Raw genomic sequence first — 27,926 nt, 5'->3', positions numbered from 1 at the left:
ACCCCCCCTCCCCTCAGCCCTGAGGGTAAAGGTGAGGGAGAGGGGGGCTGGCAGAGCACGAATTAAAGGATTAAAGGGGTGTGTCCTTGCTGAAATCACGAAATCACAGCCAGAGGTTTGTAAGGGGAATCCCCCACCGCCCCTGAGCCCCCCTGCCCTCCCCAGGGGTCTCCCCGAGCCCGCTGCCCCCAGCTCCACCCCTGCTCTAGTGCCCTCCTATTGAGATGGGCTCAGAGTTCCTCTCTTTGGCAAAGAAACTTTGGGATCCACACGTTGGTGAATGTCGTGGCTTTTCCCGATCGGCAGCTCCATCAGCTGTGGAACTGCTGCAGTGGGAATTGGAAACCTGGGGCTGTTGAGCTTTTTCTCCTGGTCCCTTTAGTTGGGAGTGTCCCTGGTGCCGCTCGGTTCGGATCCTGGTTCCGTGTGACCGAAGGCTCGTGAGGGCGCACGGAGCTGAGGAGGAAATGCAGATCCCAGGGCGGGTGGGCGGCTCCACGGGACCTTTTCCTGCCCCTCCTGTGCCTTGCCTGGCCTTTCCCAACCCCCCTTGTGCTATTTTACCGACCCCCCTTCCTTCGACTCCATGCCCTGCATTGCCTTTCTCACCACCTTGGCTCCCCACTCAATTTCCCCCGGCTTTGCTTTGCCTTGCCTGCTCTTCCTCCGATTCTCCTTTCCTTGACCACCTGTCTCCAGCCTTGCCTCACCTTTCCCCACCTGATATTGCATTTCCTCACCTTTCCCTCCCCAATATTGCCTTTCCTCACCTTTCCCCACCTGATATTGCATTTCCTCACCTTTCCCTCCCCAATATTGCATTTCCTCACTTTTCCCCACCCAATATTGCATTTCCTCACCTTCCCCCACCCAATATTGCATTTCCTTGCCTTTCCCCACCTGACATTGCATTTCCTCACCTTTCCCTACTCAATATTGCATTTCTTCACCTTTCCCCACCCGACATTGCGTTTCCTCACCTTTCCTCACCTTTCCCCACCCGACATTGCGTTTCCTCACCTTTCCCCACCTGACATTGCATTTCCTCACCGGACATTGCATTTCCTGGCCATTCCCAATCATCCCTCGCCTTTCCTTGCCGTGCATGCTCCAACTTGGAGGCAGCCACAGCTCCCTCAGCCGCCTCTTTGGCGAGCTGTGACTTTGCCCGATGTTTTCAGGTTTGTAGCGAGAATGAAAAAACTCATTAGCGCCGAGAGGCCCCTGTGTCCTCTGGAATGTGGCACAGATAAGAGGTTGGAAGGGGAAAATCAGCCCGGTTTTTCTGTCCGGACCCTGTGGATTTGAGAGCAGGGACGTTTTTAATTTGGGTAATTCAGAGACGAGCGAGGTGTTTTTGCTTCCTTTGCAAATCCACAGCGGCATCGTGTGGTTGTTGTGATGAGCGGCGGCAGCGCCCAGGTAAACCCGAGCGCTTTTCCTGCCCGAATTCCTGTGGGAGCAGGAGCCCCTTTGTGGATAAACTGCTGAGATCGTGCCCATAGCTGGGGGAAAAGAAGAATTATCCCATTGTCGGCTGAGAAAGGGAATTTCTCTTTCTCCTGGATTTACCTGGGCGCTCATGGCAACAACCACACGATGCCGCTGTGGATTTGCACAGGAGGCAAACGCACCTCGCTGCTCTCCAAATCAAAGTTCAAAACTCAAATCTCAGCCCCACCTCCAAGCAATTTGCTCCTTGTCGTGCTGCTCCTCATTAGCGCGATAGGCTGAGCTGCGTGGTGAGCAGGGGGTTCTGCACTCAAATGTTTCAGAAAAAAAATTATTTTTGTCACTTTTGAGTGTCTTTAGTTGAGGGGGAGCCTGGCAAATAAGATACCTTTCCTTTGGTTTTAGGCATTGCCCCCTCACCAACAGAGAGAGGTGAACGTGAGAAGATAAATGTGGAAAAAAAATAGCAAATTAAAAAAAACCAAAAAAAACAAAAAAAACAAACCAAAACAGAGATTAATAATGAAACAGCAATAACCAAAAATACAAAGGCTCTAAGGAAAGAGATTCCCTTCCCCAGTAACTATGAAAACAAAGGAGCAGAGAGGTCCCTCCTGTGGCCCAGGAGATAAAGACAAGGTGGTGGAGAGGCCATTTCTCCTGGCCATGAGGTGGAGAGAGAAAAAACAAAGGAAAATCAGCACAACAATCCAACCTCTGCCATTACAGAGCTCCCTCCTCCCCAAATTACAACCAGCAGGAAACAAGGACAAGGCAAAAACCTGGAGGACAAAACCCTCCCTCCAAAAAGGGAAGAATCCTTTTTTTTTTTTGTCCAATATGCTGCTGGTTTTCTGCTCCATGCCCTGGGTTGTCCCAGCAGTGGCACTTCCATGGGCAGCAGCTGGAGCTTGTGGAGACAAGGGGCTCAGATTTTCCCGGCTTGGCTGTCCCAGGTAGAGACAGTGAAAAAGAGAGGGGAAGAAAATGTAGGAGAAATATCTTTCCCGGCTCCAAAACCATTAGTTACCACAGCAACAGTGGCCAAAAAGGTGTTGTGGGATTGTCCAACACAGTGAGAGGAATAAAAAGGGATTCTGCCTCAGGCTGACTGGTTTGGGGAACTTGCCCCAGGCAACTCTCCTGGCATCTGGGCAAGAACAAAAAACAGAGCTCTGTGTATCTGTTCCTGTCTCCTCAAGGGATGCTCCCATCTCCCAGAGGAAAAGACTCCAGTTCTGCTTTCAGCCCCAAAAGGACAGTGAGACAAACTGTGTGGGTTCAGACAGAGGGAATATGCAATACAATGTGCATTTCTGAGGCACCCAGGACAGGAAGTGAAAGCAGGGGATGTGTGAGAAAGGCAATTCAAAGTGAGAGAGGGGAAGCAGGGCAAGGAAAATCAAGGTCTGGTTGGCCTTGGACTCCTGGGAGCCTCATGGAGCCTCATCTGGCCCCAGGTCCTGGTTTGGAGGACAGGTGTCTGTCAATAAAGGCAGAAACTTCTCTTTGAAATGGAGAATGGAAACCCCCTCCCTCCAAATTATTATAATTATGAAATTAAGGGGCTCTCAGGCAAAGATATGGAAATTAGGAATAACAGATCTTTATTAGGAAAATTAAAATAGAAATACAGTATTACAAAGAACAATCCCAATCCTGCCAGAGTCAGAATCCAAGCTGACACCCGTCAGTCAGTCAGGGTGGTGGCAGCAGTCCCATTCAATGGTGGCTGCATCCTCCTGCAGTGGCAGATGTGGTTCAGCTGGAGCAGTGCTCCTGGAGAAGGTGCAGTTTCCTCTGAAGGTGCAGGGATGATGTGGAAAGGTCTGGCTTTCCTCTGGAATCCAGTGGGAAGATGAATAACTTGCTGTCCAAAATCTGAGTTTTTCTCTGGGTAGGAAAGGCTTGGCTCCTGCCCTGGCTGGAGCATCTCCCAGTGGGATGATGGAATTTTATCAGTCATGCACTGGGACTCAGTGGCCATGAACAGGAGATATCTCCTGGAAGGAGGATGGGCTGTGGGAAGATAAAGATGATTGCCCAGCTGGTTTAAAGATGGCCCATTAGCAGATAATGTGTGCCAGGAGATCAGGGTCACTGCCACACCCAGTTTTTAACAATGACCCATTAACAGGAGATATCTCCCACAGGGATAATAATCTCTGCCACGCCCAGTTTTTAACAATGGCCCATTAACAGGTGATAGCTCCTGGATGAAGGGTGGGTCATGGGAAAGATAAAGATGATTGCCCAGCTGGTTTAAAGATGGCCCATTAGCAGAGAATATGTGCCATGGAGATCAGGGGCACTGCCCCAGCTGGTTTAACAGATGGGGACAGAATTCACATTTCTGGTCACATCCTGCATTGTAACCCAAGGCACTGTGGAAAAGAGAAACGTTTGCTGCCAGCAACTGGGGCTGAATGTGGGATTCTGGCTCCTAAAATTGTGACTGTCCAAGGATTGCTGCCAGGACCAACAGTTCTGTATGACCTTGGCCTCCCATTGGTTTGGGTTTAGGGTTAGGGGTCAGTGTTAGCTTAGGGATTGGGTTTGCTCTTGATTTGGGCTTTTGTTTTAGTTTAATTGTTATTGCTTTGGGTTTGGATTAGGATTCAGGCTTAGGGTTATTGTTAGGATTATTGTTTGCATTGGCTTTAGGGTTTTTTTTAATTTTAGAGTTATGTTTTGGGGTTAGGTTCCTGCTCAAAGGTTAGTGTTTTAGGTTTCAGGTGTCAATGTTAGAGGATTAGGGTCCTCTTTGTCCTGTCAACTTTTATCTTGGAGCAATCCTTGAATGCACTGAATTTTGGAGCTGACATTTAAATTTTGGCCATGAGCTCCTATAGGATAATTACTGTTCTTTTCCACATAATGACAGCACATAGCCCCAGAGTCTCAGGTGCAGATTAGGGGGCTGCCCATGAAATGTAAAAACCAGCAAGACTTTTCTATGCTGCCACCAACCCTGGCACCCACCTGGGCACCCATCTCAGCACCCAGCCCTGTCTTTACATAACTGTCTCAGAGCCTCCTGATTTCTCCAGGCAGCAGATTATGGCACATGGCTCCCAGGATGACTCCTTAAGCCCTAAATCTTCTCCCTGTCCTTCCCTGAGGTGAGGCAGAGCAGGAGGTGTCACAGCAGGGTGACACCGTGGTGACCATGGGTCTGGACATTCAGCATCAGGATTCTGATGTTCAGCATTGGGATCCTCGTGTTCAGCATCAGAATTTGGTCCTTCAGCACCAGGATCTTTATGTTCAGCACTGGGATTTTCAGTTTGTGCTTCCCAGCACAGAGGAAACAGCTGGGATCCTTCATCTGATCCAAATTTTCATGTACAAGATGCAGCAAAGTGTCTTTTGAGACTCTGATGAAAATTGGAAGCACGGCCTCCCACGATTTGCCTTGGCACCAAATTCCTGCCTTTTTGGCAACAAAATAGCTGATCCAGGGAGTAGAAATGCCTTTTCACAGATCTCACAGTCCTGATGGCCCTTGAACTTCAGGAAACACATAAAAAACTATCAATAAAAAAACCACATGCAAACAACAACAGCAGCAAAAAAGAAATCTATAAAGCTGAAGATAAGAGAACAGTCGGGTAAATTGGGGAGCAATGTTTGCAACTCCTGGGCTAAGGCTGCCCTGAGAGCTTTGGAATTCACTCCCAGTGGAGCAGGAGGGATGGAAAATCCAAGGCACCTTCCAGGGGAAATCACAGAGCTTGTTGGAGGCACGTGTACAGTTCAGGTGTCCAAGCCCTCGACTGGAGCAGCAGCTTCCCAGAATTATCAGCTCAGCCAATTCACCTGGACAGAAAATCAGGTGGAAGGAGTTTCTGGGGTTTCAGCTGAGCCTGTGGGACTGCTCAGGCAGTGCTGTCACACTGATGTGAGACAGGTACAAAAATACAGCCCAGGGATCCCAGCAGCTCCTCGGCTCAAGACACTAAATCCTGTCCTGATCCTGCTCAGGGTGGATGCAGCCATTTAAAGCAACAGTTTAATTTAAGATCTCTTGGGGAGCTGAGCCCACGTCAACGTGCACGTTGTCACAGCTTTGGTGCCAAAAGCCACAGAGCACAAACCTCTTTTACCCTGCAGAGGGGACAGAGGGACATTCCATGGCTGCTTGCTGAGTTTTCCCTCCTGGTTGTGGCCAGGATGCTGCCCAGCTGAAGAGGGACCCACAGGGAAGATCTGAGCAGCCCCAGGGAAGATCAAGGTGAGAATCCTCCATCCCCAGAGCCTGCTTGGGAACATCCAAGGGGTGGGGAAGTTTAGTGGGATTCTGAAAGTTTTCCTTCTTCCTGGCACCCATTAATTAATGGCTTCAAAGTGAAGGGGTTGAAACCCTCCTGCCAGGCTCAGCCAGTGTGTCCCTGCCCACAGCTCCTGTCCCAGTCCTGTCCTGTGTCCTGGGGGAGCCAGAGCTGCTCCCAGCTGCTGTTCTGCTGGCAAAAATCTCGGCATCTGTTGAGATGTGCCCTGGATAAATGGGGAGGGGGCTTGGGAAGGGCTCAGCCCGGGTGTGGCACTGAGGGGGTGGCTGTGTCCTTCCTGTCCAGCCCAGCTGTTCACCCTGGAGCCATTCCCAGCCCCAGATTCCTGCCCAGGCTGGGGGACACTCACCCACCTCTCACACTCCCGAGGTGCCCCCCTGGTTTTTTCTCACTGCTGCTCCCCCTTGGGGTGCCACAGCTCGCAGACAGCTCCTGTCAGCGTTTGCAGGGGCAGGGATGGAGCCGGGGCTGCCGGGCTGTGCTGGGGGCTGGAGGGAGCCGGGGCTTCCCTGGGGGGGCAGGGGTGCTGTGTGTGACAGGGACAGGGACAAGTGACAGGGGCAGGGACAGTGCCCCCTCTGTGTGACAGTGACTGTGACAGTGACAGTGCCCCCTCTGTGTGTGACAGGGACGGGGACAGTGACAGTGCCCCCTCTGTGTGACAGTGACAGTGATGGGGCAGTGACAGTGACAGAGACAGTGCCCCCTCTGTGTGTGACAGTGACAGTGATAGTGACTGTGACAGTGACAGCGCCAGTGCCCCCTCTGTGTGACAGGGACAGTGATGAGGCAGTGACAGGGACAGTGACAGTGACAGTACCCCCTCTGTGTGACAGTGACAGTGATGGGGCAGTGACAGTGACAGTGCCCGTTCGGTGTGTGACATGGGCAGGGACAGTGACAGTGCCTCCTCTGTGTCCCACAGTGACAGGGGCAGTGACAGTGACTGTGACACTGACAGTGACAATGCCCATTCTGTGTGTGACAGTACCAGTGTCCCCTCTGTGTCTGCCAGTGCCAGTGCCAGTGTCCCTCCGTGTGTGACAGTGCCAGTGCCCCTCCGTGTGTGACAGTGCCAGTGTCCCCTCTGTGTGTGACAGTGCCAGTGCCCCTCCGTGTGTGACAGTGCCTGTGCCCCTCCGTGTGTGACAGTGCCTGTGTCCCTCCGTGTCCCACAGGCGCAGTGCCAGTGTCCCTCTGTGTGTCACAGTGCCAGTGCCAGTGTCCCCTCTGTGTCTGCCAGTGTCCCCTCCGTGTGTGACAGTGCCAGTGTCCCCTCCGTGTGTGACAGTGCCAGTGTCCCTCCGTGTCCCACAGGCGCAGTGTCCCCTCCGTGTGTCACAGTGCCAGTGCCCCTCTGTGTGTGCCAGTGCCAGTGCCAGTGTCCCCTCTGTGTGTGACAGTGTCAGTGTCCCTCCGTGTGTGACAGTGCCAGTGCCCGTCTGTGTGTCACAGTGCCAGTGTCCCTCCGTGTGTGACAGTGCCAGTGTCCCCTCTGTATGTCACAGTGCCAGCGTCCCCTCCGTGTGTGACAGTGCCAGTGTCCCCTCCGTGTGTGACAGTGCCAGAGTCCCCTCTGTGTGTCACAGTGCCTGTGCCCCTCCGTGTGTGACAGTGCCTGTGTCCCTCCGTGTCCCACAGGCGCAGTGCCAGTGTCCCTCTGTGTGTCACAGTGCCAGTGCCAGTGTCCCCTCTGTGTCTGCCAGTGTCCCCTCCGTGTGTCACAGTGCCAGTGTCCCCTCCGTGTGTGACAGTGCCAGTGTCCCTCCGTGTCCCACAGGCGCAGTGTCCCCTCCGTGTGTCACAGTGCCAGTGCCCCTCTGTGTGTGCCAGTGCCAGTGCCAGTGTCCCCTCTGTGTGTGACAGTGTCAGTGTCCCTCCGTGTGTGACAGTGCCAGTGCCCGTCTGTGTGTCACAGTGCCAGTGTCCCTCCGTGTGTGACAGTGCCAGTGTCCCCTCTGTATGTCACAGTGCCAGCGTCCCCTCCGTGTGTGACAGTGCCAGTGTCCCTCCGTGTCCCACAGGCGCACTGCCGGTCCCCTCGCCCCCTCGCCCCCGGGCGCGGCTCCCGGCGCCGGGCGGGGCGCGGGGCCGGGCTGGGCTCGCTGCCCCCGCCCCGGCCGGATGACCGATGCCTGCGGCGGAGCAGAACGCGCTGCAGCTCCCACCTCCAGCCTGGATGCCTCCGACCCGGAGCTGCACTATGAGGAGGAGGAGGAGGAGGAGGATTCATGGCCAGGATCCTCGGAGCCGTCGGACAGCAGCAGCATCTTCTCGGATGACTCTGTGTACCCCTGCTATGAGCTGTCCCCGGAGGGGGCTGACGATGCTGGGCTCCTCAGCCTCTACCAGTGCTGTGCCAGGAATGATGCCAAGCTGGTGTGGGAGAGGCTGGAGCGTGGGGTGACCCGCAGGGAGGCCACCGAGGTGGACATCAATGGGAGGGTGAGTGGCTGGGGTGAGCGCCCTGCAGAGCAGAAAGAGGATTTTCCAGGGATGGACAAATCCTGGAGGCTGGTGGCTGCTAAAGCAGGAGGGAGAGGGTGGAATGGATCTCCTGGGAGCAGAACCTTGCCTGCCCTCCCACCCTGTGGGTTGGAACCTTTGCTGAGTGTTGTTCCCTCTCCAGAACGCTCTGATGCTCGCCTGCTCCAAGGGCTTTGTGGACATCGTGCCACTGCTGCAGAAGTGTCCCTACATCAACATCAACCAGCAGGACAACGATGGGAACACAGCCCTCATGATGGCTGCCCAGGCAGGTCAGCACAGGCAGCACCCCCTAGAAGAGAAATGACCCCTTGTGCTTCTCCCAAAAACCCTAAAAGCACCTGTTGTGATAAGGGATGTGTGTGACATCAGCTACATTCGTGGTTCACCTCAGCACTGCTGTAAAACTGATGTGGAAAAGGAGATTCCTGCAGTGGTGTTGTCTCAAATGTGCCATGACCAGCAGCGGAGCTGGGCTGGAGCTGCTCCAGGAAAGCTCCAGGAGACACAGGGAGTCAAAAGGCTCTGAGTCCTGTGCAGGGCCCAAACCTCCAGTCTGGCTCTGATTTACCAGGAGGGAAGGAGGAGGGTCCCAAAGTGGGGATCACCCTTGATTCCCATTGTATCCTTGCTAGAATTCATGATTTTATGGGATTTTTTTTGCCTTTTTGGACTCTTTCCTGTGCTCTCCACTAGAACACCAGGTTCACCAGCACTGTTCCCTCCATGCCCAAAACCAAAACAAGCCCAAACCCTTTCAATCCCGACCCCTTCACGCTCCTACATCCTCATCCTTACAGATTGCAGCTGCTAAACCCTTCATCCCACAGCCCCCAGCCACGGTCCCTGCTGACTGTGGCAGCTCTAACACAGCTTCTCTCTGGCTGTTAAGGACACATCACCATTGTTAACTACCTCCTCAACTACTACCCTGCCCTGGAGCTGGACCAGCGGGACCCGCGGGGGCTGACGGCGCTGATGAAGGCGGCGGTGCAGGGGAAGCAGGACTGTGTCACTGCCCTGCTGCTGGCAGGTGAGAGGCACCCCAAAAACTCTCAGGGTTCCTGGGAAGGGGTGGCACTGCTGGGGTGGTGGTGATGCCTTGGAGTAATGCTTAGCAGCCCCATGTGCTGGTTTGGAGGACAGGTGTGTGCCTATAAAGACAGAAACTTCTCTTTGAAATGGAGAATGTAAAACTCCTCTCTCCAAATTATTATAGTTTTGAAATTAAGTGGCTCTCAGGCAAAGATATGAGAATTAGGAATAATAGTTCTTTACTAAGAAAATTAAAATAGAAATGCAGTATTACAAAGAACAATCCCAAACCCTGCCAGAGTCAGAATCCAAGCTGACACCCGTCAGTCAGTCAGGGTGGTGGCACAGTCCCATTCAATGGTGGCTGCATCCTCCTGCAGTGGCAGATGTGGTTCAGCTGGAGCAGTGCTCCTGGAGAAGGTGCAGTTTCCTCTGAAGGTGCAGGGATGATGTGGAAAGGTCTGGCTTTCCTCTGGAATCCAGTGGGAAGATGGATAACTTGCTGTCCAAAATCTGAGTTTTTCTCTGGGTAGGAAAGGCTTGGCTCCTGCCCTGGCTGGAGCATCTCCCAGTGGGATGAAGGAATTTTATCAGTCATGCCCTGGGACTCAGTGGCCATGAACAGGAGATATCTCCTGGAGGGAGGATGGGCTGTGGAAAGATAAAGATGATTGCCCAGCTGGTTTAAAGATGGCCCATTAGCAGATAATGTGTGCCAGGAGATCAGGAGCACTGCCCCACCCAGTTTTAACAGATGGTGACAGAATCCACATTGCTGACCACATCAACCCAACACACCCCACTAATATTTCCATGATAAACCTGCAGGATCTGGATTTCTCTGCAGTGAGACACAGCAGGCTTTACAAAACCCCAGCTTGCACTCCCAGGCTATGGGATATTTTTCCCACTGAACTGGAGAAGGGATATTGCACAGAGCAGCCTGGCACTGCCTTTGGCTTTGATGCTTTGGAATGGCTGCCTAGAACAGAGGCTGGACAAGGTTAAGAGAATAAAGTGGGGATTCATTAAAGGCTTTCAATACAAACACCTTGGGCTGTCAGAACCCTCCCAGAGGTTACACCCAAGATGGATGATGGTCATGAGTTTTTCAGACAGATATGAGTTTGGTCTATTTACATATCAAAGGTTAATCATCCAATTAGTTTCAGGTAATGAAGTCATATTCTCCTAGTTTACTCCCCCTCCATTCATTTTGTTTACACTTTTGGGGGCCTGAGGCTGGAGGCTGTCTTTGACAATTCCTAGAGGAATTATTTTGCCTGATCAAAACACGAAGACAGCTAACCAACACTCCATATGGAGTTTAGAGCTCGGCACTAACGCGGTGCAGCATTTCAAAAACATAAAAACTGAAATTCTGTGTCACGCTGCTCTCTGCTGCCTCAGGAGCTGACCTGCAGGCAGTGGATGCCGTGAAGGGGAAGACAGCCCGGGAATGGGCGACCTTCACCGGCCGCTTCGAGACCACCGTGCGCATCCGGACGCTGCTGCGGCGCCCGCGCGCCGAGCAGTTCGCAGCCCAGTACCAGCCCGAGTGGCCAGCGCTGGCCACGCTGGTGGCCAAAGCCCTGAGCCCCAAATCCAGGAGGGAGAGGCTGTCGGAGAAGATCCGCTCCATCTTCACCTTCAACATCCCCCGCGATCCCGCCGAGGACGGAGTGCTGGACCACATGGTGAGGATGACCACGTCCCTCGCCAGCCCCTTCGTGGCCACCGCTTGCCAAACCATCTGCCCCGACAGCCCGCCCGAGGTGGGCAAGCGCCGGCTCTCGGTGCCGGAGATCCTCGGGCAGCACGTGCCGGATGAAAGTGACCAGTGGGAAACGTCCAGCGCCGGGGGATCGTCCTGCAATGGCCACGCCGTGTCCGAGCTGCCGCCGCCGCCTCGGCCGCCGCCCCGCAGCCTCCTCAGCTTCCTGCCGCTGTGGCTGCGCCGTGCCAACAGCATCTTCCCCGGGGAGCCCGTCCCCAAAATCAAAGTGAGCAAAGCCTCTGGCTCGCCTGCCGGGGAGAAGAAGCCGCGTGTGAAGGACAAGCACCTGCTGCAGCCGCCGCAGTGGAGGTACAAGATGCTGAAGGAGGAGAGGAAAGCGGCCGAGGAGGCCAAGACGGGGGAGAAGAAGAAGAAGAAGAAGAAAAAGAAAAAGAAAGGTTAAGGAGGGAGGTGTTGGTGTGGGGCAAGGTTCTGGTTGTGCCCTTGGATCTGCCGGGTTTTCTGGCTCAGGGGTGGTTTTGTTCCCAGTGGATGGGAATGTCCAAGGGAGGAGGATGATGTTGGCACTCACACAGAGATGAAATATCCCCGAGGGTTCACAGGCCCCTGCCTGGCCTCTTGTCCTCTCCACCCCAAGGGTGGCCACCCTAGTGTGGTACATGCTGTGCTGGGCACTGATGTCCTGAGGCCCTGGACCAAGCTCCAGGAATGCCAGGGAGCGTGGCACAAGTCCTTCCTATGTTATTTCCTCTTTTTTTTTTTTTCTTTTTTTTTTTCCCTCTCCTATCTTCCCAAGCTCTCAGTTCCACGGCATGCATTGGAATGTGGCTGAGCAAATTAAAATGGAAGTGGTTGCCATGTTAACAGGATTGATTCCATGAATAAAGCTCAGGGTTGCTGTGGGGCTGGCAGGAATGTTCCCCCTTTGCTGCCAGTGTCCCCTGGCCACCCTGTCACATCCTCAGTGACATTCCCCTCTCCTGTGTTCTCCTGTGTGGTGGATGGACACACCAGGACTCAGCACAGGGAAGCAGCTCCATGCTGTGGAAGGAGCCCCAGCTCCAGGCACAAGCTGAAAATCAAGATTGGAACACTCTGGGCTCCATCCCCAGCTGCCCCCCAGAGCTCCAGCGTTGCCAGTGCTGCAGCAGCAGCAGCGTGCTGCTGTTCCCACATTCCAAAATCCCCTCTCATCCAGCTCCATCCCAGGGTGAAGCTGGGCTGGCTCCTGCACCATGGGCAGAGTTTGGCTCCAGGAGGGCAATGAACGCTCAGAGCAAAACTTACCCAGGTCATAAATAATTCTTGACCCCATCCCTGCACCACCCCCTTTCCAGGGGGGACAGGAATCCCCTCTGGCCGCTTTGAGGCTGCAGCTCTGCCCTTTGCGGGGCGCTGGGAGGGAAGGATTCATGTGGCTGCCCTCCTTGGCCAGCTCCCTGCGGCTCGCAGATGAGCCGGGGGCGGGCGGCACATGCAGCACAAGCGGCAGGAGCCGCGCCAGCCTGGCTGCTGGCACGCAGGGGGAAGGGAGGGACGAGCCCCCCATCCCTCCTGCCACCGCGGGGACGGCTCGGTGAGACCCCAAGGAACGGCTGGGTGCGCCTGGGTCCTGCTGCGCTCCGGGGATGCTCCTTCCCTTCTGCAGGATGAAATCACAGCCATGAGCAGAGATGATGAAGGGAAGTCTCATGGGAGGCTGACCCAGGGCTGGCTTGCCACTGACTGATTCACCCCGTGTGCCCCAGACGAGGGCTGGAACCGGGGAGGAGCCTGCGGTGGGTTTGATTTGCCCATCCCATATCCCTACAGTCAGTCCCACTCTGGAGGAATCCACTTTCCCACCGTGACAGCGCCAGACCCGCAGTTCCCACCCATTTCTGCTCAGGATTAGGATTTAGGAACTTTTAGAAAGTTTTAAGCAGCTTTTATCCCCTCAGTGATGATTATGATTATAGAAGGAGGGTGATCTGTTTGAAATATGGAGTTGCAGGGATCAAAGCAGCCAGCAGCAGCCCTTGCTGGAGAGCTGGCGTGCTCTCCTGCCCGAAATAACTCCAGCAGGATGCCCTGTGTCTGCTCCATGGAAAGGATGCAAGAACCATCCAGGAATAACCCCGGGAGGGCGGATCACTGATGGTCAGGCTGATAAAATATGTGCAGGCACCAGCTTCCTCCCGGGCAGCTCGTATCTGATGCAACCTACCCCTTTTCCCCCGGGTCCGCACGGGCAAATCACATGTGAAGGTCCTTCTTGTTTTATCCTGGTTTTGTGCTTTTGTTTGCTTCAGCTCCCTAGATGGCGGCTGATAGCGGGGCGAGACTCCGCGGTGCCCGGCTGGGAGGCTCCGGGTGGGATCAGGATGCGGCTGGTGATGCAAAGGCAGCGGGGATGTAAAGCAAGGAAAATGAGGAACAGGTCACCGTGCAGGGAAACAGCTGGCAGCAAGACAGGGATGGGGTTTTGGGATGGAAGTGGGGGACGGGAGGAGGGAGAAGCAGCTGGGATTGGGGTGAACAGCGCTGAAAGTGGAGAAAGGGAAGCGGCGCTTCCTCTGCCGGGGTCCCGAGCGCTCGGGGGCAGCGGGAAGTGCCCAGCCCGGCGTGGGAACGGCTCTGCCGGCGCTGTCCCAGCTCTGTCACCCTGTGGTGCTGTGGGGACAGCGGGGACGGGCCAGCACGAGGCTCTGAGAGAAGCCCCTTGGCCACCGTGCGCTGCTCCGTGGCCACTGCGAGGGTTCGGTGTCCCCATCACGGCTCCATCCAGGGGGAATCCCCTCCTGCCCTCCTGGTGCCTTTTGGGGCTGCCTAAAAACAATAAATACAATCAGTTCTATTCATTGAAGGGCTTTCAGGTACATTTTGGCACATTTTGGTACATTTTGGTACATTTGAGTCACGGATTTTGGTTACTGTATAAAGGTTACAGATCGGCAGAAGGGCACAGTAACATGGCACTGTCTTGCATGGGGCAAGAAAGAACAAGAAAAACAATTTATTGAAGGCTTTAAATAAGACACTTTGTGCATAACAAAATACAGACTCATTGGTCAGAGAAGGAGACACATCTTGTCCCAGCTTTCTTATGGATCCAGCAGGTATTTATTTTTTTGTTATAGTTCTTTCTTTAATGTTTAAAATAAAAAAAGTGCTCCTAGCTTGAGAAAAATCCTAGCTGAGCCTGAGAAAGCTAAACTAGAAAAAATCCTTTAAAATTCTCTCCTGAGCCTGTAATGGCCACAGATTTTCATACTTTTATAAGTTTGGTCAATTTTTGGGTGTAGCCCCAAGAGGGTTTTATCTGCCTGAAATGTACCTAAAAGCCCTTCAATAAATAAAACTGCTTTTCAATCCTTTCATTTTGCCTGGCCTCTGTTTTTTAGGTAGCCCAAGAAGGCACCACTTCAGCACAGCACCCTGGAACTGCTGGGTCCAGCATGGAATAACCAGGGCTCCATCCCCACGAGGGGTGGCCAAGCAGCTCGAGGTCATTCCCACAGCATCTCTCTAGAACATTCCCATCCCCATCCACGCTCCTTGGGATGCTCAGGGTGAAGTGGTGATGGCCACGGCCGCACCATGGGATGGATTTTTCCCATGAAAATTGAGAAACTGGGTGGGGAAAGTGCTGGGTGAAGGACGAGGGAAAGCAACCAGGATGGAGCTGGGGCCTGGTGAGCAGGAGGAAGGGAGGCTGGTCGTGGCTGTGTGCTCAGCAATAGGAAATGCTTTATTAGCTGGGAGTGGTGGAGAGAAGCCAGACAGGAAGAGGCAGTAATAAGAAACATTTTTTTGACTTCTCCCACATCCAGAGCACAGAGCAGCTGCCAAACGGCTGCGCTGGACAACAGGGTGGGCGAGCTGAGCCCCTGCAGCCAGGCCAGAGAGGGTGGCAACCCCACAGGGGGGACAGGCACAGCTGTGGGAGCCCCCAGGGGGGCAGGATGGGGGGTGGGAGGGGAGCAGATCCATGAAGATCCTCGGATTTGGGGCTCAGGGCACGGAGAGAAGCTGCCCCGGATCCAAGAGAGGGATTGCAGCTGGGAAAGACTCTCCAGGGCCGTGGGCTCCTGCAGGACCTGGATGCTGTAGGTGAGTGGGGAAGAGTTTGTGGGGTCTTGGGCTGCTCAGGGCTTCCTCCTGATTTACCCCCAAAATCAGGGTTTGGCCCCGTTTCCTTTGTGTTTGGTGGGAGGTTGGTGTTGACACCAGGGTTTGAGATGCTGGAATTTGCGCCCAAATCAGGGCTCACATCAGTGTGGTGCTAGCAGGGTCTGTCCCCAGTTCTGTGCTAAAGAGCTGAAATAATAAGGAATTGGAACAGAAAAGTTGGACTCGACATGGGAAATGGGGAATTTGGGTGTATTTTGAAAAGGGGAGGGGGAAAATGAGGGAAAGTTGGCAGGGCTGCAACAGGCAGTGGGGTCCAGCAGCACGGGATGTGCCACCTCAGTGCTCCCCCCTTTGCACTGCCAAATTCCCCCTCTGGCAGCAGGGTGGGCAAGGGAGACCCAAATGGTGCCCAAAGAGGTTCCATCTCCAAAACCAGGCTTGGGAGAGCCCCACCATGGAGCTCCTCTGGGGAGGTACAAGGACAGTCCCTGCTCTGCACCAGCACCAAGGTGATGCCATCCCCTCACCAAGGTGAACCTGAGCTGGTTTTGCTTCTCTCTCTTTGTGTGTGATGTTCATGGAGTGGAAATGCCCATCAGTGAGAGGCTGGAGGGTGAAGGATGCTGGATGTGTGACCCACCTGGAAAACCTCCACCTGTTTCTGATAGCAGGTTGGAGCCTGGGGGTCTGTGGCAAAGCTCCTGGTGTCCATCCACTCCTCCAGCCCTGAGCAGGTCTGGCTCACCTGGCTGGCATCAGGGGCTGGGCTGTGTGTGAAAAGGCAGCACAGGGAACTGAGCCCTGAGCCACATCCTGTGCCTGGAGCCCATGTGAGCAGCAGAAACCACAGGGGAAGGAGGAAGAGCTGGGATTGAGAGCAGGGATCCCTGAACATCCCACACATCCCCAGGGTTGTGCCCCCTGAGCTCCTGTGGTCTCCTGCTCCATTTTCCCTTTTCTCTCCATGGGGGTGATGAGGAAATTCCCTTCCCCAAGGTTTGTTCTTGCTCCAGACCCTGCAGCACAGCTGCTCTTGCTCCCAGCAACTCTTCCAGCACCATATCCCACCCCAGAGGTTTCCCTCGGGTTTTTTTTCCTTCTTCTGATGCTACAAATCCCAAAGGAGAGGACAGAGCACCCAGCCAGGCAGGGTGAGATGCTGTGGATGTGGGGAGGGCACGTGAGCTGCAGCTCCCGATGACAAAAGAGGAAGGAAGGGACAGGGATGGGTTTGCCAGGACTGGTTTGTGCCATTACTGAAGAACCTGGGATGTTTTTCCTGTGGGATGCCAGGAACAGCTTTGGGTTAAGTTTTGCTCTCTGTAACAACAACAATGAAACACACATTTTTCACACACAGCAGAGATTTGGGTGAGGCCTGCCTGCTTTTGTATTTCATGGCAAATATCCTGCAGCTGTCTAATGGTTCAGGATTTTGTGGAAATGGCTCCAAGGAGAGAATTCACAACCTTCCACGTGCATCCTGGAGCTCTCAGCATTTCAACAAGTGTGGTGCTTGGCAGCATCCCAGCAGTCAGGAACCAGCAGCCCCGCCCCAGAGGGGCTGAGTTTTAAAATAAAAAAATCCAAATGCAGCTCTGGGGGAGTTGGGATTTTAAAATAAAACTGATTCTGGCCCAGCTGGGGGTCCTCACACCAGCACCAAGCACCAGCCTCAGCACCCAGCATCTGACCACTGATTCCTCTCCTCCAGCAGCATCCCAGTGAGTTATTCTGGGGAGGAAAAGCCCGATTCACAGCAGGGCTGGAGCCTGCTGGGGTCAGCCACGTCCCTGTGCTCTCCTGAGGGCTGGGCTTGCGTGACTCTGCTTCCCCATCAAGGCCAGAATCTAAACAATCTTGATTCCTGTCCCAGCAGCCCTGGGCTGGGCTCTTCAATTGCAGGAAACGGAGCCTTTGGCATGTTTGTGTCGGGAACACGAAGAATGAGCTGAGGAGGGGCCGTGGAGAGAGGTGGGGGGCAGTGGGGGATCCGTGTTTGCCTTGGCAGAAATGTCTCTTTTACAAGGAAAAAAAAAAAAAAAAGGAAGATTAAAAATAGCCAAACTTCCCCCAAAGGCTCAGCAAGGAATTTTTGGCTGTCCCAGCCCCTCTGTTTGTGTCATTGATAAGCTCCACATGAAAGCACCCCCAGGATTGAGCCCCTGCCCGTGGCTCTGGTGCTGTTGGGGTTCGGTGTGGGGGTTTTGAGCTCCACCCCACAATCAGGGTCCTGCCAAACCTGGAATGTCCAGCAGGGCATCCTCAGGGCTGCCAGACCCTTGGGGGTCGTGATTTTAGGGAGCAGGAGCCATGGAACAGCAAGAAATGCTGGTGTGTGATCACTGGGAAGAAGGAAGGAGGTTGGGGCTGCAGGGACATGGCCAGGCCTGGTTCCAGCTCATTCCTGAGCTTTGTGGGGCCACAGTGGCACCCCAAGCCATGGGCAGGGAGGTCCCCCAAGCCTGGGAGGTGCTGGGATCTGTTCTCAGGAAGGGCTGTACCCAGGATGTCCGGAGTCAAACTGTGTTGGGAGCAGCACATCCTCACTCTGTGCCTGCCCCGAGCCCCCATGGGTGGGGGGAGCCCTGGGGGTGCAGGGGATGCTCTCACCCCTCTGCTGTCACCCCTCTGCTCTCTCTCACCCCTCTGCTCCCTGTAGGATGATGCCATCTGCAGCCTCTGGCCGGGTGCTGCTGCTGCTGGTGACTCTGTCCCTCGGCTTCGCCGCCGGTGAGTGCAGGTTAAAATAAACCTTTGGCTTTTTGGGAGCATCTCTACCCAAAATAAAACCCAGGGAGGAAGCTGGGATCCTCAGAGACTGTGCTGTGCCTCTGTGGGAGGGTGAGCCACCCCCCAGAGAGGATCTCAGCTTAATTAATTGTGGTTGATCAAAGCGCTTTGCTGTCACCGGAGGGGAGATGGGGAGAGGCTGGTAGCACATATTAAAAAATGTGAGTTTCCCAAGAGTGATGGTGGTGATGATGATGATGATGGGAGACAGGAAGAGCTGCTCAGCTTCCCAGAGGAGCCCCAGGTGGCCTGGGGACAGATCCAGGCTGTGCTTTGGCAGGGGGGTCCAGGATAACGTGGCTGTGCTGGGGAGCAGCAGAATTACTGGGGGGATGAGTCCCCACCGAGTCCCTGTCCTGCCCAGGGGGCCACCAACCCCAAACTGGCCCTGCCACCACCCCATGGCACTGGCACCAGGCAGCATTTGGGGCAGGGGGACAGGAAGTGCAGGATGGCCACCACAGCCACCCCCCTGCTGTCCCCTCACTGTCCCCCACACTGTCCCCTCACCACCGGATGTCTGGCTGCCCTCACACTGAACTCACTGATTCCAGGAGGGATATTTTCTGTGCAAAAGGGCAGAGCTAAATTAGGAATTTGGGAGCGTGGCTGCCATCTGAGCCACTCTGGCACCATGGCTTAGGAAAGTGTCTTCAGGGAAGTCAGGAGAAACTCCAGGAAAGACCCTGGGTTTGGCAGCCAGCTTCCAAAACACCCACAGGGGAGGCACTGCCTGAATTTGGGGCTTTTGGTCCACCCCAGCTCCCAAGATCAGGCTCCCATAAGCCCCAAGTCCCGTGGGATTCTGTGGGCAGGATGTGACTCTGTGTGCTGCAAACCAGTTCATCCCAGTTCATCCCAGTCCATCCCAGTTCATCCCACGGAGCCTCCTGGGGCTGTGGGAACAGGTGACACCCATGTTCAGGGCTGGGGCTTGGAGTCCAGTGATTTTCCAGGAGGTGTCAGGATGGGCTGAGCACTCACAGCAGCCTTCCCCTCCTTCTGGGATGGTCCCAGGCTGCTCAGACTCAAAATTTGGTTCAGGAGTCTTTGGGACAAAGTTCCTGTCCCCAAAGCCACCAAAGCTCCTGAGTGGGCAGTGGGGTGACCCCCATGGCACAATGAGCAGTGGGGTGACCCCGTGGGCAGTGGGGTGACCCCGTGGGCAGTGGGGTGACACCATGGGCAGTGGGGTGGCCCTGTGGCAGCAGAGTGACCCCATGGCACAATGGGCAGAGGTGTGACCCCATGGGCAGCAGGGTGACCCCGTGGGCAGTGGGGTGACCCCGTGGCACAATGGGCAGAGGTGTGACCCCATGGACAGTAGGGTGACCCCATGGGCAGTGGGATGACCCCATGGGCTGTGGGGTGACCCCGTGGGCAGTGGGGTGACCCCATGGCAGCAGGGTAACCCTGTGGGCAGCAGAGTGACCCCATGGCACAATGGGCAGTGCTGTGACCCCACAGCCAGTGGGATGACCCCATGGGCTGTGGGGTGACCCCATGGCAGCAGGGTGACCCCGTGGGCAGTGGGATGACGCCATGGGCTGTGGGGTGACCCCATGGCAGCAGGGCGACCCCGTGGGCAGTGGGATGACCCCATGGGCTGTGGGGTGACCCCATAGGCAGCGGGGTGACCCATGGCACAACGTCCCCTCCCCATGCCTGCAGAGGAGCTGCTGTGTGCCTGTGATGTGCCCCACTGCAGCCAGCCCAACTGCACGGGCAAGGTGTGCTTTGTCAGCAAGAGGAGGGAGGAGGGCACCATCATCCAGCACCGGGGCTGCTTCTCCCAGCACATCCTGGAGCACTGCCACACGCCCGTGACAGAGCAGTACGGCACGAGGTGCTGCCACTTCCACATGTGCAACGCCCAGCTGGAGATCTACCTGCAAGGTACAGGGGCAAACAGGGGTGGGATGAGCTGCCCACGTGGCTGGAGGTGTGGTTGAGGACACCCCTGAGCTCACTCAGCACTTACAGAGACACCAGCATGTCCTCAGGTGTCCCTTCTCAGGCTGTGCTGCCATCCATGGGGTTGATCCCAATGCAGGGATGCTTCCCCCCAGCTCCAAGCCCAACCCCAGGTCCACCCTCATGCTTCCATCCCTTGTTTCCCTCCCCCAGGAGAAGATGCCCTGGTAAAGACACCTTCCCTGCCCAACCTCCTGCTGATGATCTTCATCCCACTGCTCTCCCTCCTCGTCCTCATGGCGCTCACGGCGCTGTTCTGCTGGAAGCTGGCTCAGCACCGCCACAAGCACAGCGACTTTGGTGACACAGACCTCATGCTCAAGGCATCCATGATGGGAGACAGCACCTTAGAGGTGGGTGAGCTCAGTGAGGGACCCTAAACATCCCCAGGGTGTGTGTGGGGATGGTCTCCATGCTGAGCCCGTGGCTGCTGTGTTTGCACAGGACCTGCTGAGCGATGACTGCACCACAGGCAGCGGCTCTGGGCTGCCTTTCCTCGTGCAGAGGACGGTGGCTCGGCAGATCACCCTCATGGAATGTGTGGGTAAGGAGACTGGCTGAGGTGGGGAGGCTGCCCCAGTCACCCCCAGTGTGCAGGTTGGGCGGACAGCTGTCTGCCAATAAAAGGAAAAGATTCTCTTTGGAATGGAGGATATAAACCTCCTCCCTCCAAATTATTATAAATTTGAAATTAAGGGGCCTTTGGGAATTAGGAAAACAATTCTTTACTAGGAAAATTGAAATAGAAATACAGTATTATAAAGAACAATCCCAACCCTGCCAGAGTCAGAATCCAAGCTGACACCTGTCAGTCAGTCAGGGTGGTGGCAGCAGTCCCATTCAATGGTGGCTGCATCCTCCTGCAGTGGCAGATGTGGTTCAGCTGGAGCAGAGCTCCTGGAGAAGGTGCAGTTTCCTCTGAAGGTGCAGGGATGATGTGGAAAGGTCTGGCTTTCCTCTGGAATCCAGTGGGAAGATGGATAACTTGCTGTCCAAAATCTCAGTTTTTCTCTGGGTAGGAAAGGCTTGGCTCCTGCCCTGGCTGGAGCATCTCCCAGTGGGATGATGGAATTTTATCAGTCATGCACTGGGACTCAATGACCATGAACAGGAGATATCTCCTGGAGGGAGGATGGGCTGTGGGAAGATAAAGATGATTGCCCAGCTGGTTTAAAGATGGCCCATTAGTAGATAATATGTACCAGGAGATCAGTGTCACTGCCACACCCAGTTTTTAACAATGTCCCATTAACAGGTGATAGCTCCTGGAGGGAGGATGGGCTGTGGAAAGATAAAGATGATTGCCCCAGCTGGTTTAAAGATGGCCCATTAGCAGATAATACGTTCCAGGAGATCAGGTTTACTGCCACACCTGGTTTTAACAGATGGTGACAGAATCCACATTTCTGGCCACATCCTGTATTTCAACCCAAAACACCCACCTGGTGATTGAGTGATGGCACCACAACTTCAAACCCAGGAGGGGCTCAACCATGCCAGCTTAACCCAGCAGCAACCCCAAGTTCTACCCCTGTGCTGCTGCCTGGGGAGGGAGGGAGCAGCTGGGTGGGTCAGGGACCCCTGTGCTGTCCCACACGGGATCCAGGTGCATCACCTGCCTCCTGGAGCACTGCCTGACTCCGTGCCACGGCTGTGCCAGGTAAAGGGCGCTATGGAGAGGTGTGGAGAGGCGTGTGGCACGGGGAGAGCGTGGCTGTGAAGATTTTCTCCTCCCGGGATGAGCAGTCGTGGTTCCGCGAGACTGAGATCTACAACACGGTCCTGCTCCGGCACGACAACATCCTGGGTGAGTGGGGGGCCAGGAGGGCTGGGGGATGGGGGTCAGACACCCCTTGGAAACTTATCCCCTGAGATCAGAAATCCTTCATTCCTTAGAAAGACTCATGATAGACCCCCTGTTATCTTTTAGAGTTTTTATTGGTCTTTAGCTCTTCTAGGTAATTGGTCATTTTTTTTTTACCTAAAGTCTTAAGGTAATTGAGTAGCTTTCAATTTATAACTCTATTGGTCCACTTTCTAAGCCACCTCAACCTTATAAAATGGAGAATGTAAAACTCCCTTTTCTGAATTATTATTATGATTTTGAAATTAAGTGGTTCTCAGGTAAAGATAGGGGAATTAGGAACAACAATTCTTTACTAGAATAATTAAAATAGAAATACAGGATTACAAAGAACAATCCCAACCCTGCCAGAGTCAGAATCCAAGCTGACACCCGTCAGTCAGTCAGGGTGGTGGCACAGTCCCATTCAATGGTGGCTGCATCCTCCTGCAGGGGCAGATGTGGTTCAGCTGGAGCAGTGCTCCTGCAGAAGGTGCAGTTTCCTCTGAAGCTCCAGGGATGATGTGGAAAGGTCTGGCTTTCCTCTGGAATCCAGTGGGAAGATGGATAACTTGCTGTCCAAAATCTGAGTTTTTCTCTGGGTAGGAAAGTCTTGGCTCCTGCCCTGGCTGGAGCATCTCCCAGTGGGATGATGGAATTTTATCAGTCATGCACTGGGACTCAATGGCCATGAACAGGAGATATCTCCTGGAGGGAGGATGGGCTATAAAAAGATAAAGATGATTGCCCCAGCTGATTTTAACACCTGGCCCGTTAGCAGATAATATGTGCCAGTAGATCAGGGTCCCTGCCCCACCTGGTTGTAACAGATGGTGACAGAACATTTCTGGCCACACAACTCAACACAAGCAGCCAGGAGATCAGTTCCATCCTTGCTGTGCATCCTGGGCCAGTCCATGATCCCTGGTTTTGTTCCTTCCCAGGTTTCATCGCCTCTGACATGACATCCAGGAACTCCAGCACGCAGCTGTGGCTCATCACCCACTACCACGAGAACGGGTCTCTGTATGACTACCTGCAGAGGACAGCCCTGGACGTGGAGACCTGCCTGGGCTTGGCCTCCTCCATCATCTGTGGCCTCGTCCACCTTCACGTGGAGATTTTTGGCACGCAAGGCAAACCTGCCATCGCCCACCGCGACCTGAAAAGCAGGAACATCCTGGTGAAAAGCAACCGGCAGTGCTGCATCGCAGATCTGGGTGAGAGAGGGGTGGGAGGGGTACCCAGGGATGTGGCACTTGGGGATGTGGAGCCCCAGGGGTGCAGCTCTCAGGGATGTGGCACCCAAGGGATGAGGTACCCCAGGGATGTGGTACCCCAGGGGTGCAGCTCTCAGGGATGTGGCACCCAAGGGATGAGGTACCCCAGGGATGTGGTACCCCAGGAGTGCAGCTTTCAGTGATGTGGCACCCCAGGGAAGTGGCACTTGGGGGTGTGGAGCCCCAGGGGTGCAGCTCTCAGGGGTGTAGCACCCGAGGGATGAGGAAGCCCAATGATGTGGTACCCCAGGGATGTGGTACCCCAGGGATGTGGTACCCCAGGGATGAGATATCCCAGGGATGAGATATCCCAGGGATGGGGTACCCCAGGGATGTGGTACCCCAGTGACGAGGCATCCAGGCATGTGGTACCCCAGTGATGAGGCATCCAGGGATGTGTTACCCCAGTGATTTGGGGTATCCCAGTGATTGAGATATCCCAGGGATGTGGTACCCCAGGGATGTGGTACCCCAGGGGTGCAGCTTTCACTGATGAGGCACCCCAGGGAAGTGGCACCCCAATGATGTGGTACCCCAATGATGAAGTACCCCAGTGATGTGATATCCCAGGGATGAGGTACCCCAGCAATGTGGCACTCCAGGGATGTGATATCCCAATGATTTGGCACCCTAATGATATGGTACCCCAGTCATGAGGTACCCCATGGTGCACCAGGGTGGTGGAACTCCACAGATGTGATGCTCCAGGAATGTGATATCCTGAGGTTGTAATATTCCAGAGTGATGGTGCCACAAGGCCGTGGTGTCCTGGGGCTTTGGTACCTCAGGGACGTTGAGCCACATGGATCCAACACCAGCACAGCACGGACCACGACCGGTATCCCAGCATTTTATAGCCGAATTGATGACCTTAAAAATCATCCCAAATGACTCTGTGATCTGTCCCCCTAGGGCTGGCAGTCATGCACTCCCAGGGCAGCGACTACCTGGACATCGGCAACAACCCCCGGGTGGGCACCAAGCGCTACATGGCCCCGGAGGTGCTGAGCGAGCAGATCCGCACCGACTGCTTCGAGTCCTACAAGAAAACGGACATCTGGGCGTACGGGCTGGTGCTCTGGGAGATCACCCGGCGGACGGTGGTGAATGGTGAGCGGCTCCCGGCTCCCCGCCCGTTCCCTCCTTCCCTCCTTTTCTTGCTGCTACTTTATTTTTTTTTTTTTTCTTCCCTTTTCCTTCGCCCAGAAGATTAGCTGTAAATTATAAACACTGTAATCTAGTGTCAGCACCCGGCTCCCTGATTAAAGGGCCCATTAGACTCAATCAGTGCTTTGTTTGTTCAGCGCTGATTAGAAAACAAGCAGCTTCAAGCGCTGCCTGGAAAGCGGCCACGGCCGGGACCTCCGGCCGCCGGGTTTGGCTGGGGAGCTCGGGACTGGGACAAGGGTAGGGTCCCTTCACACTGGGGATAAACCCAACTGGGGCCGCCTGGTCAACGCTGCTCATCACGGCAAAGTCCATTAAAAATCATTAATTAAATGGTGGGCGCTGGCGGGTGGGGTGGAAAGTCCCCCCAGGCGCAGTCTGGCCGGAATAATCTCATTTACGGCCCCAGGGCTCCCTCAGATTACACATTTACTCCGAATTACTCCAGCCTTGCGCAGGAATGACCTTCAACCGGCTGGGTTTAACCCTTCCAGGACCCCTCGCTCTCCAGAACAGGTTCAGGGGATCAGGGATGGGGAACTCCAGGGGACCCCGAAGTTTTGGGGTGCAGGGAGCTGGTGGGGACTCGAGGCTTCTCAGAGACATTAAATCCCGCGGGGACACGGACACACACGAGCGTTAAGCAGAGATTAGCTGGGCCAGCTGGCAGGTTGACCACCAGGTGCTGAGTGGAGGTGGCCACAGTGCCAAGGGCTGGTACCGGAGCTGATATTGGTGCCGGGCTGGTGCCAGGGCTGCAGTTGGTGCCGGAGCCACCAGCGGTACCAGAGCCATGTGCCAGGTGAGGGACATCCCACTGGCCATTCCCCAAGTGCCACCAAAGGCAGGAGCAGCTCGGGGGTGCCGGGACCCTCCGCGCAGTCCCTGATGTGCAGGACCGGGGTGAACCCCCCGCTCTCCCCCGTCCTCACCCCGCCCCGTCCCGCAGGCATCGTGGAGGAGTATCGGCCGCCCTTCTTCGACGCCGTGCCCAGCGACCCCAGCTTCGAGGACATGAAGAAGGTGGTGTGCGTGGACCAGCAGACCCCCGTGATCCCCAATCGCCTCTTCTCCGACTCGGTGAGTCCCGGGGGGACCGACCCCTCCCAGCCAGAGCCGGACCTTTGCTACCCATTAAACCCTTTATTTTTGTGCCTCCCAGGTTCTGTCGGCACTGGCCAAGATCATGAAGGAGTGCTGGTACCAGAGCCCCTCGGCTCGTCTCACCGCCCTGCGCATTAAAAAGACCTTGAAGAAGCTGAACAACCCCGTAGAGAAGCCAAAACCGGAGCAGTGAGCGCCGGGAACCGGACACCGGAGCCACTGACGGGCAGCACCGGGGACGGGATGGCTCCGGTCACACAGGGGTTTCCTCACAGCTCCTGCCTCTCCCACCCCTCCTTCGAGCCGGTTGAATTTGCAAGCACGGGAAAAAATAGGAAAGAAAGAAAAAAAAAAAAAAGCCAGCAAAGGAGGAATCTTTCACCCGACCATAAAAATATCCCTCGAATCCGTCACCCGACACCGGCGCGTCTCGACGGCAGCTGGTCGCCCACCCGGAGTCTTGGATGCCACGGCGAAGGGCACCGATGGCAGAAACAGCCTGGCTGCACCCCCAACCCTCGGGGAACCGATGGCAGAATCAGCCTGGCTGCACCCCCAACCCAAGGGGCATCGATGGTAGAACCAGCCTGAGCTGCACCCCCAACCCAAGGGGCATCGATGGTAGAACCAGCCTGAGCTGCACCCCCAGCCCAAAGGGAACCGATGGCAAACCACCCTGTGCTGCACCCCCAGACCAAGGGGAACCGATGGCAGAACCAGCCTGGCTGCACCCCCAGCCCAAAGGACATCGATGGCAGAACCACCCTGTGCTGCACCCCCAGCCCAGGGGGGGCACCGATGGCAGAAACAGCCTGGCTGCACCCCCAATCCAAGGGGAACTGATGGCAGAACCACCCTGTGCTGCACCCCCAACCCAAGGGGCACCGATGGCAGAACCAGCCTGGCTGCACCCCCAGCCCAAGGGGCACCGATGGCAGAACCAGCCTGGCTGCACCCCCAGCCCAAAAGACATCGATGGCAGAACCACCCTGTGCTGCACCCCCAGCCCACGGGGCACCCACCCAGCGCCGGCACCATCGCCGGAGGAGCTGCCCAGACCCGCCCGCCCGGCGCTGGCAGGAATTCCCCGGCAGAGCTGCGATGCTCGGCGCATTTCTCGCTAAAGGAGGGATGGGTTTCGCTGGGAAAGGATGGTCCAAGGGCAGCATCCCTCCCCCGGCCAGCCCTGATCCACACCCAGCCCAAAAATGAGGAGCGTCCAGCGTGGCTGGAGTATTCCAGAATGAGGGTCCCGTGGTGATTCTTCCTTGCCAGCATTTTCCTTGCCAAAGAAGTGCCCGTTTTGGGTCTTTGCCAATATTTTGGTGTTTTCAGAGGTGTTCTGGCTCGGCTGGCTTCATCCCGTGCTGCTCCCCACCATCCCAAAATCCACCCCGTGCTTGGAGATGTTTGGACATGACCAGGATGGGACGTTCAGCAGAACCAGCTTTGCCACATAACTATTTAATTATTAAGATTTAATATATTTAATAAAGTGTAAAGCTATTTTATCACCTCAGAGCTGCCAAACCTCCCATGCTGGGCACTGGGCACCACGGCAGGATGGACCTGGGTGTTCCTAAATGGTTCAATTCATGGTTTCACCTCCATGTCTCCAGCAGCACCGTTGGATCCCATAATAAACCCAACTCCAGCCTCGTGCCAACCCTCTCCCTGTGCCTGTGAGAGGCTGTGGCTGCTCAAGGGGGCACCAGTCCTCCAGCTCTGAGGGTTTTGCACAGCCAAAGCTCCCAGCATTGAAGCAGAACTGGATAATGTTCAGGGGGTTCAGCTCCAAGGTGTTCTCAGCACATCTCAGCTGCTGCCTTGGTCTGCACCCAGTTAGACACTGGGAGGAACTGGGCAGCAAAGGGCAGCTGCTGCTTCTGGGCAGGGCATGAGGCCATGGAGGGTCTTGGGTGCCTTGATCTGGGCTTGGAGTGCTCAGCCTGGGGCTTGGGGTGTCCTATCTGAGGTTTGGGATGCTCATTCTGTGGTTTGGGGTGCCCTGCCTGGGGTTTGGGGTACTCAGCTCTGGGCTGGGGAGCCCTACCTGGGGTTTGGGATGTTTGTTGGAGGTTTAGGGTACTTACCCAGGGTTTGGGATGCTCAGCCTGTGATTTGGAGTGCTCTGCCTGGGGTTTGGGATGCTCAGCTCTGGGCTGGGGTGCCCTACCCAGGGATTGGGATTATTAGGTTGAGGCTTTGGGGTATCCCACCCAGAGCTGGATGCTCAGTCCTGGGCTGGAGTGCCCTATGCAGGGTTTGGGATGCTCAGTTTGTGGTTTAGGGTGCCTTACCTGGGGTTTGGGATGCTCAGCCTGGGGTTGAAAAGACACATCATGCACGTATTAGCATATGTGATGCACACAAATCACACAGGCTGAGGATGCACACATGAACACAACTCACACACGCCACATGTGACTGAAAACACAACAATCACACTGGAAAACAGGGAACAGGGAGGCTTGAACACACTCATCATGCCTGTGCACACAGAAATCATACACACATCACACATATCTCACATTTATGACACACCTATCACATACACATCACACACCTATCTCATATTTATGACACACCTATCTCTCACCCATATCACACACCTATCACACACACATCACGTGTATCACACACCTATC

The 27,926-nt window shown here is 55.2% G+C and overlaps 2 protein-coding genes across 2 annotated transcripts; both read left to right on the top strand.

Moving 5' to 3' along the window:
- The first annotated feature begins 5,393 nt into the window (after window positions 1–5,393).
- On the top strand, window positions 5,394–11,972 carry ANKRD33 (ankyrin repeat domain 33). The gene is made up of 5 exons (XM_079329230.1): window positions 5,394–5,686; window positions 7,769–8,189; window positions 8,374–8,503; window positions 9,124–9,264; window positions 10,677–11,972. The coding sequence occupies exons 2-5, from the start codon at window positions 7,869–7,871 to the stop codon at window positions 11,444–11,446; spliced, it is 1,362 nt and encodes a 453-aa protein (XP_079185356.1). The 5' UTR covers window positions 5,394–5,686; window positions 7,769–7,868; the 3' UTR covers window positions 11,447–11,972.
- A 2,849-nt stretch (window positions 11,973–14,821) lies between these two features.
- On the top strand, window positions 14,822–26,546 carry ACVRL1 (activin A receptor like type 1). The gene is made up of 10 exons (XM_079329229.1): window positions 14,822–15,096; window positions 17,780–17,850; window positions 19,582–19,806; window positions 20,038–20,237; window positions 20,329–20,428; window positions 21,545–21,691; window positions 22,672–22,947; window positions 23,920–24,117; window positions 25,124–25,254; window positions 25,337–26,546. The coding sequence occupies exons 1-10, from the start codon at window positions 14,975–14,977 to the stop codon at window positions 25,469–25,471; spliced, it is 1,605 nt and encodes a 534-aa protein (XP_079185355.1). The 5' UTR covers window positions 14,822–14,974; the 3' UTR covers window positions 25,472–26,546.
- The last annotated feature ends 1,380 nt before the right edge of the window (window positions 26,547–27,926 follow it).

Source organism: Erithacus rubecula, assembly GCF_903797595.1.
Source record: "Erithacus rubecula genome assembly, chromosome: 31".
NCBI lineage: Eukaryota > Metazoa > Chordata > Aves > Passeriformes > Muscicapidae > Erithacus > Erithacus rubecula.
The sequence above is the reverse complement of the archived record's forward strand: the minus strand, read 5'-3'. Positions and strand labels throughout refer to the sequence as shown.

Coding starts and splice junctions, on each gene's coding strand:
- ACVRL1 (XM_079329229.1), top strand. CDS start 14,975: ATGAAGATCCTCGGATTTGGGGCTCAGGGCACGGAGAGAAGCTGCCCC. Junction 20,238..20,328: donor TGGGAGACAGCACCTTAGAG/GTGGGTGAGCTC, acceptor GTGTTTGCACAG/GACCTGCTGAGCGATGACTG. Junction 20,429..21,544: donor CACCCTCATGGAATGTGTGG/GTAAGGAGACTG, acceptor CGGCTGTGCCAG/GTAAAGGGCGCTATGGAGAG.
- ANKRD33 (XM_079329230.1), top strand. CDS start 7,869: ATGACCGATGCCTGCGGCGGAGCAGAACGCGCTGCAGCTCCCACCTCC. Junction 8,504..9,123: donor CATGATGGCTGCCCAGGCAG/GTCAGCACAGGC, acceptor CTGGCTGTTAAG/GACACATCACCATTGTTAAC. Junction 9,265..10,676: donor CACTGCCCTGCTGCTGGCAG/GTGAGAGGCACC, acceptor CTGCTGCCTCAG/GAGCTGACCTGCAGGCAGTG.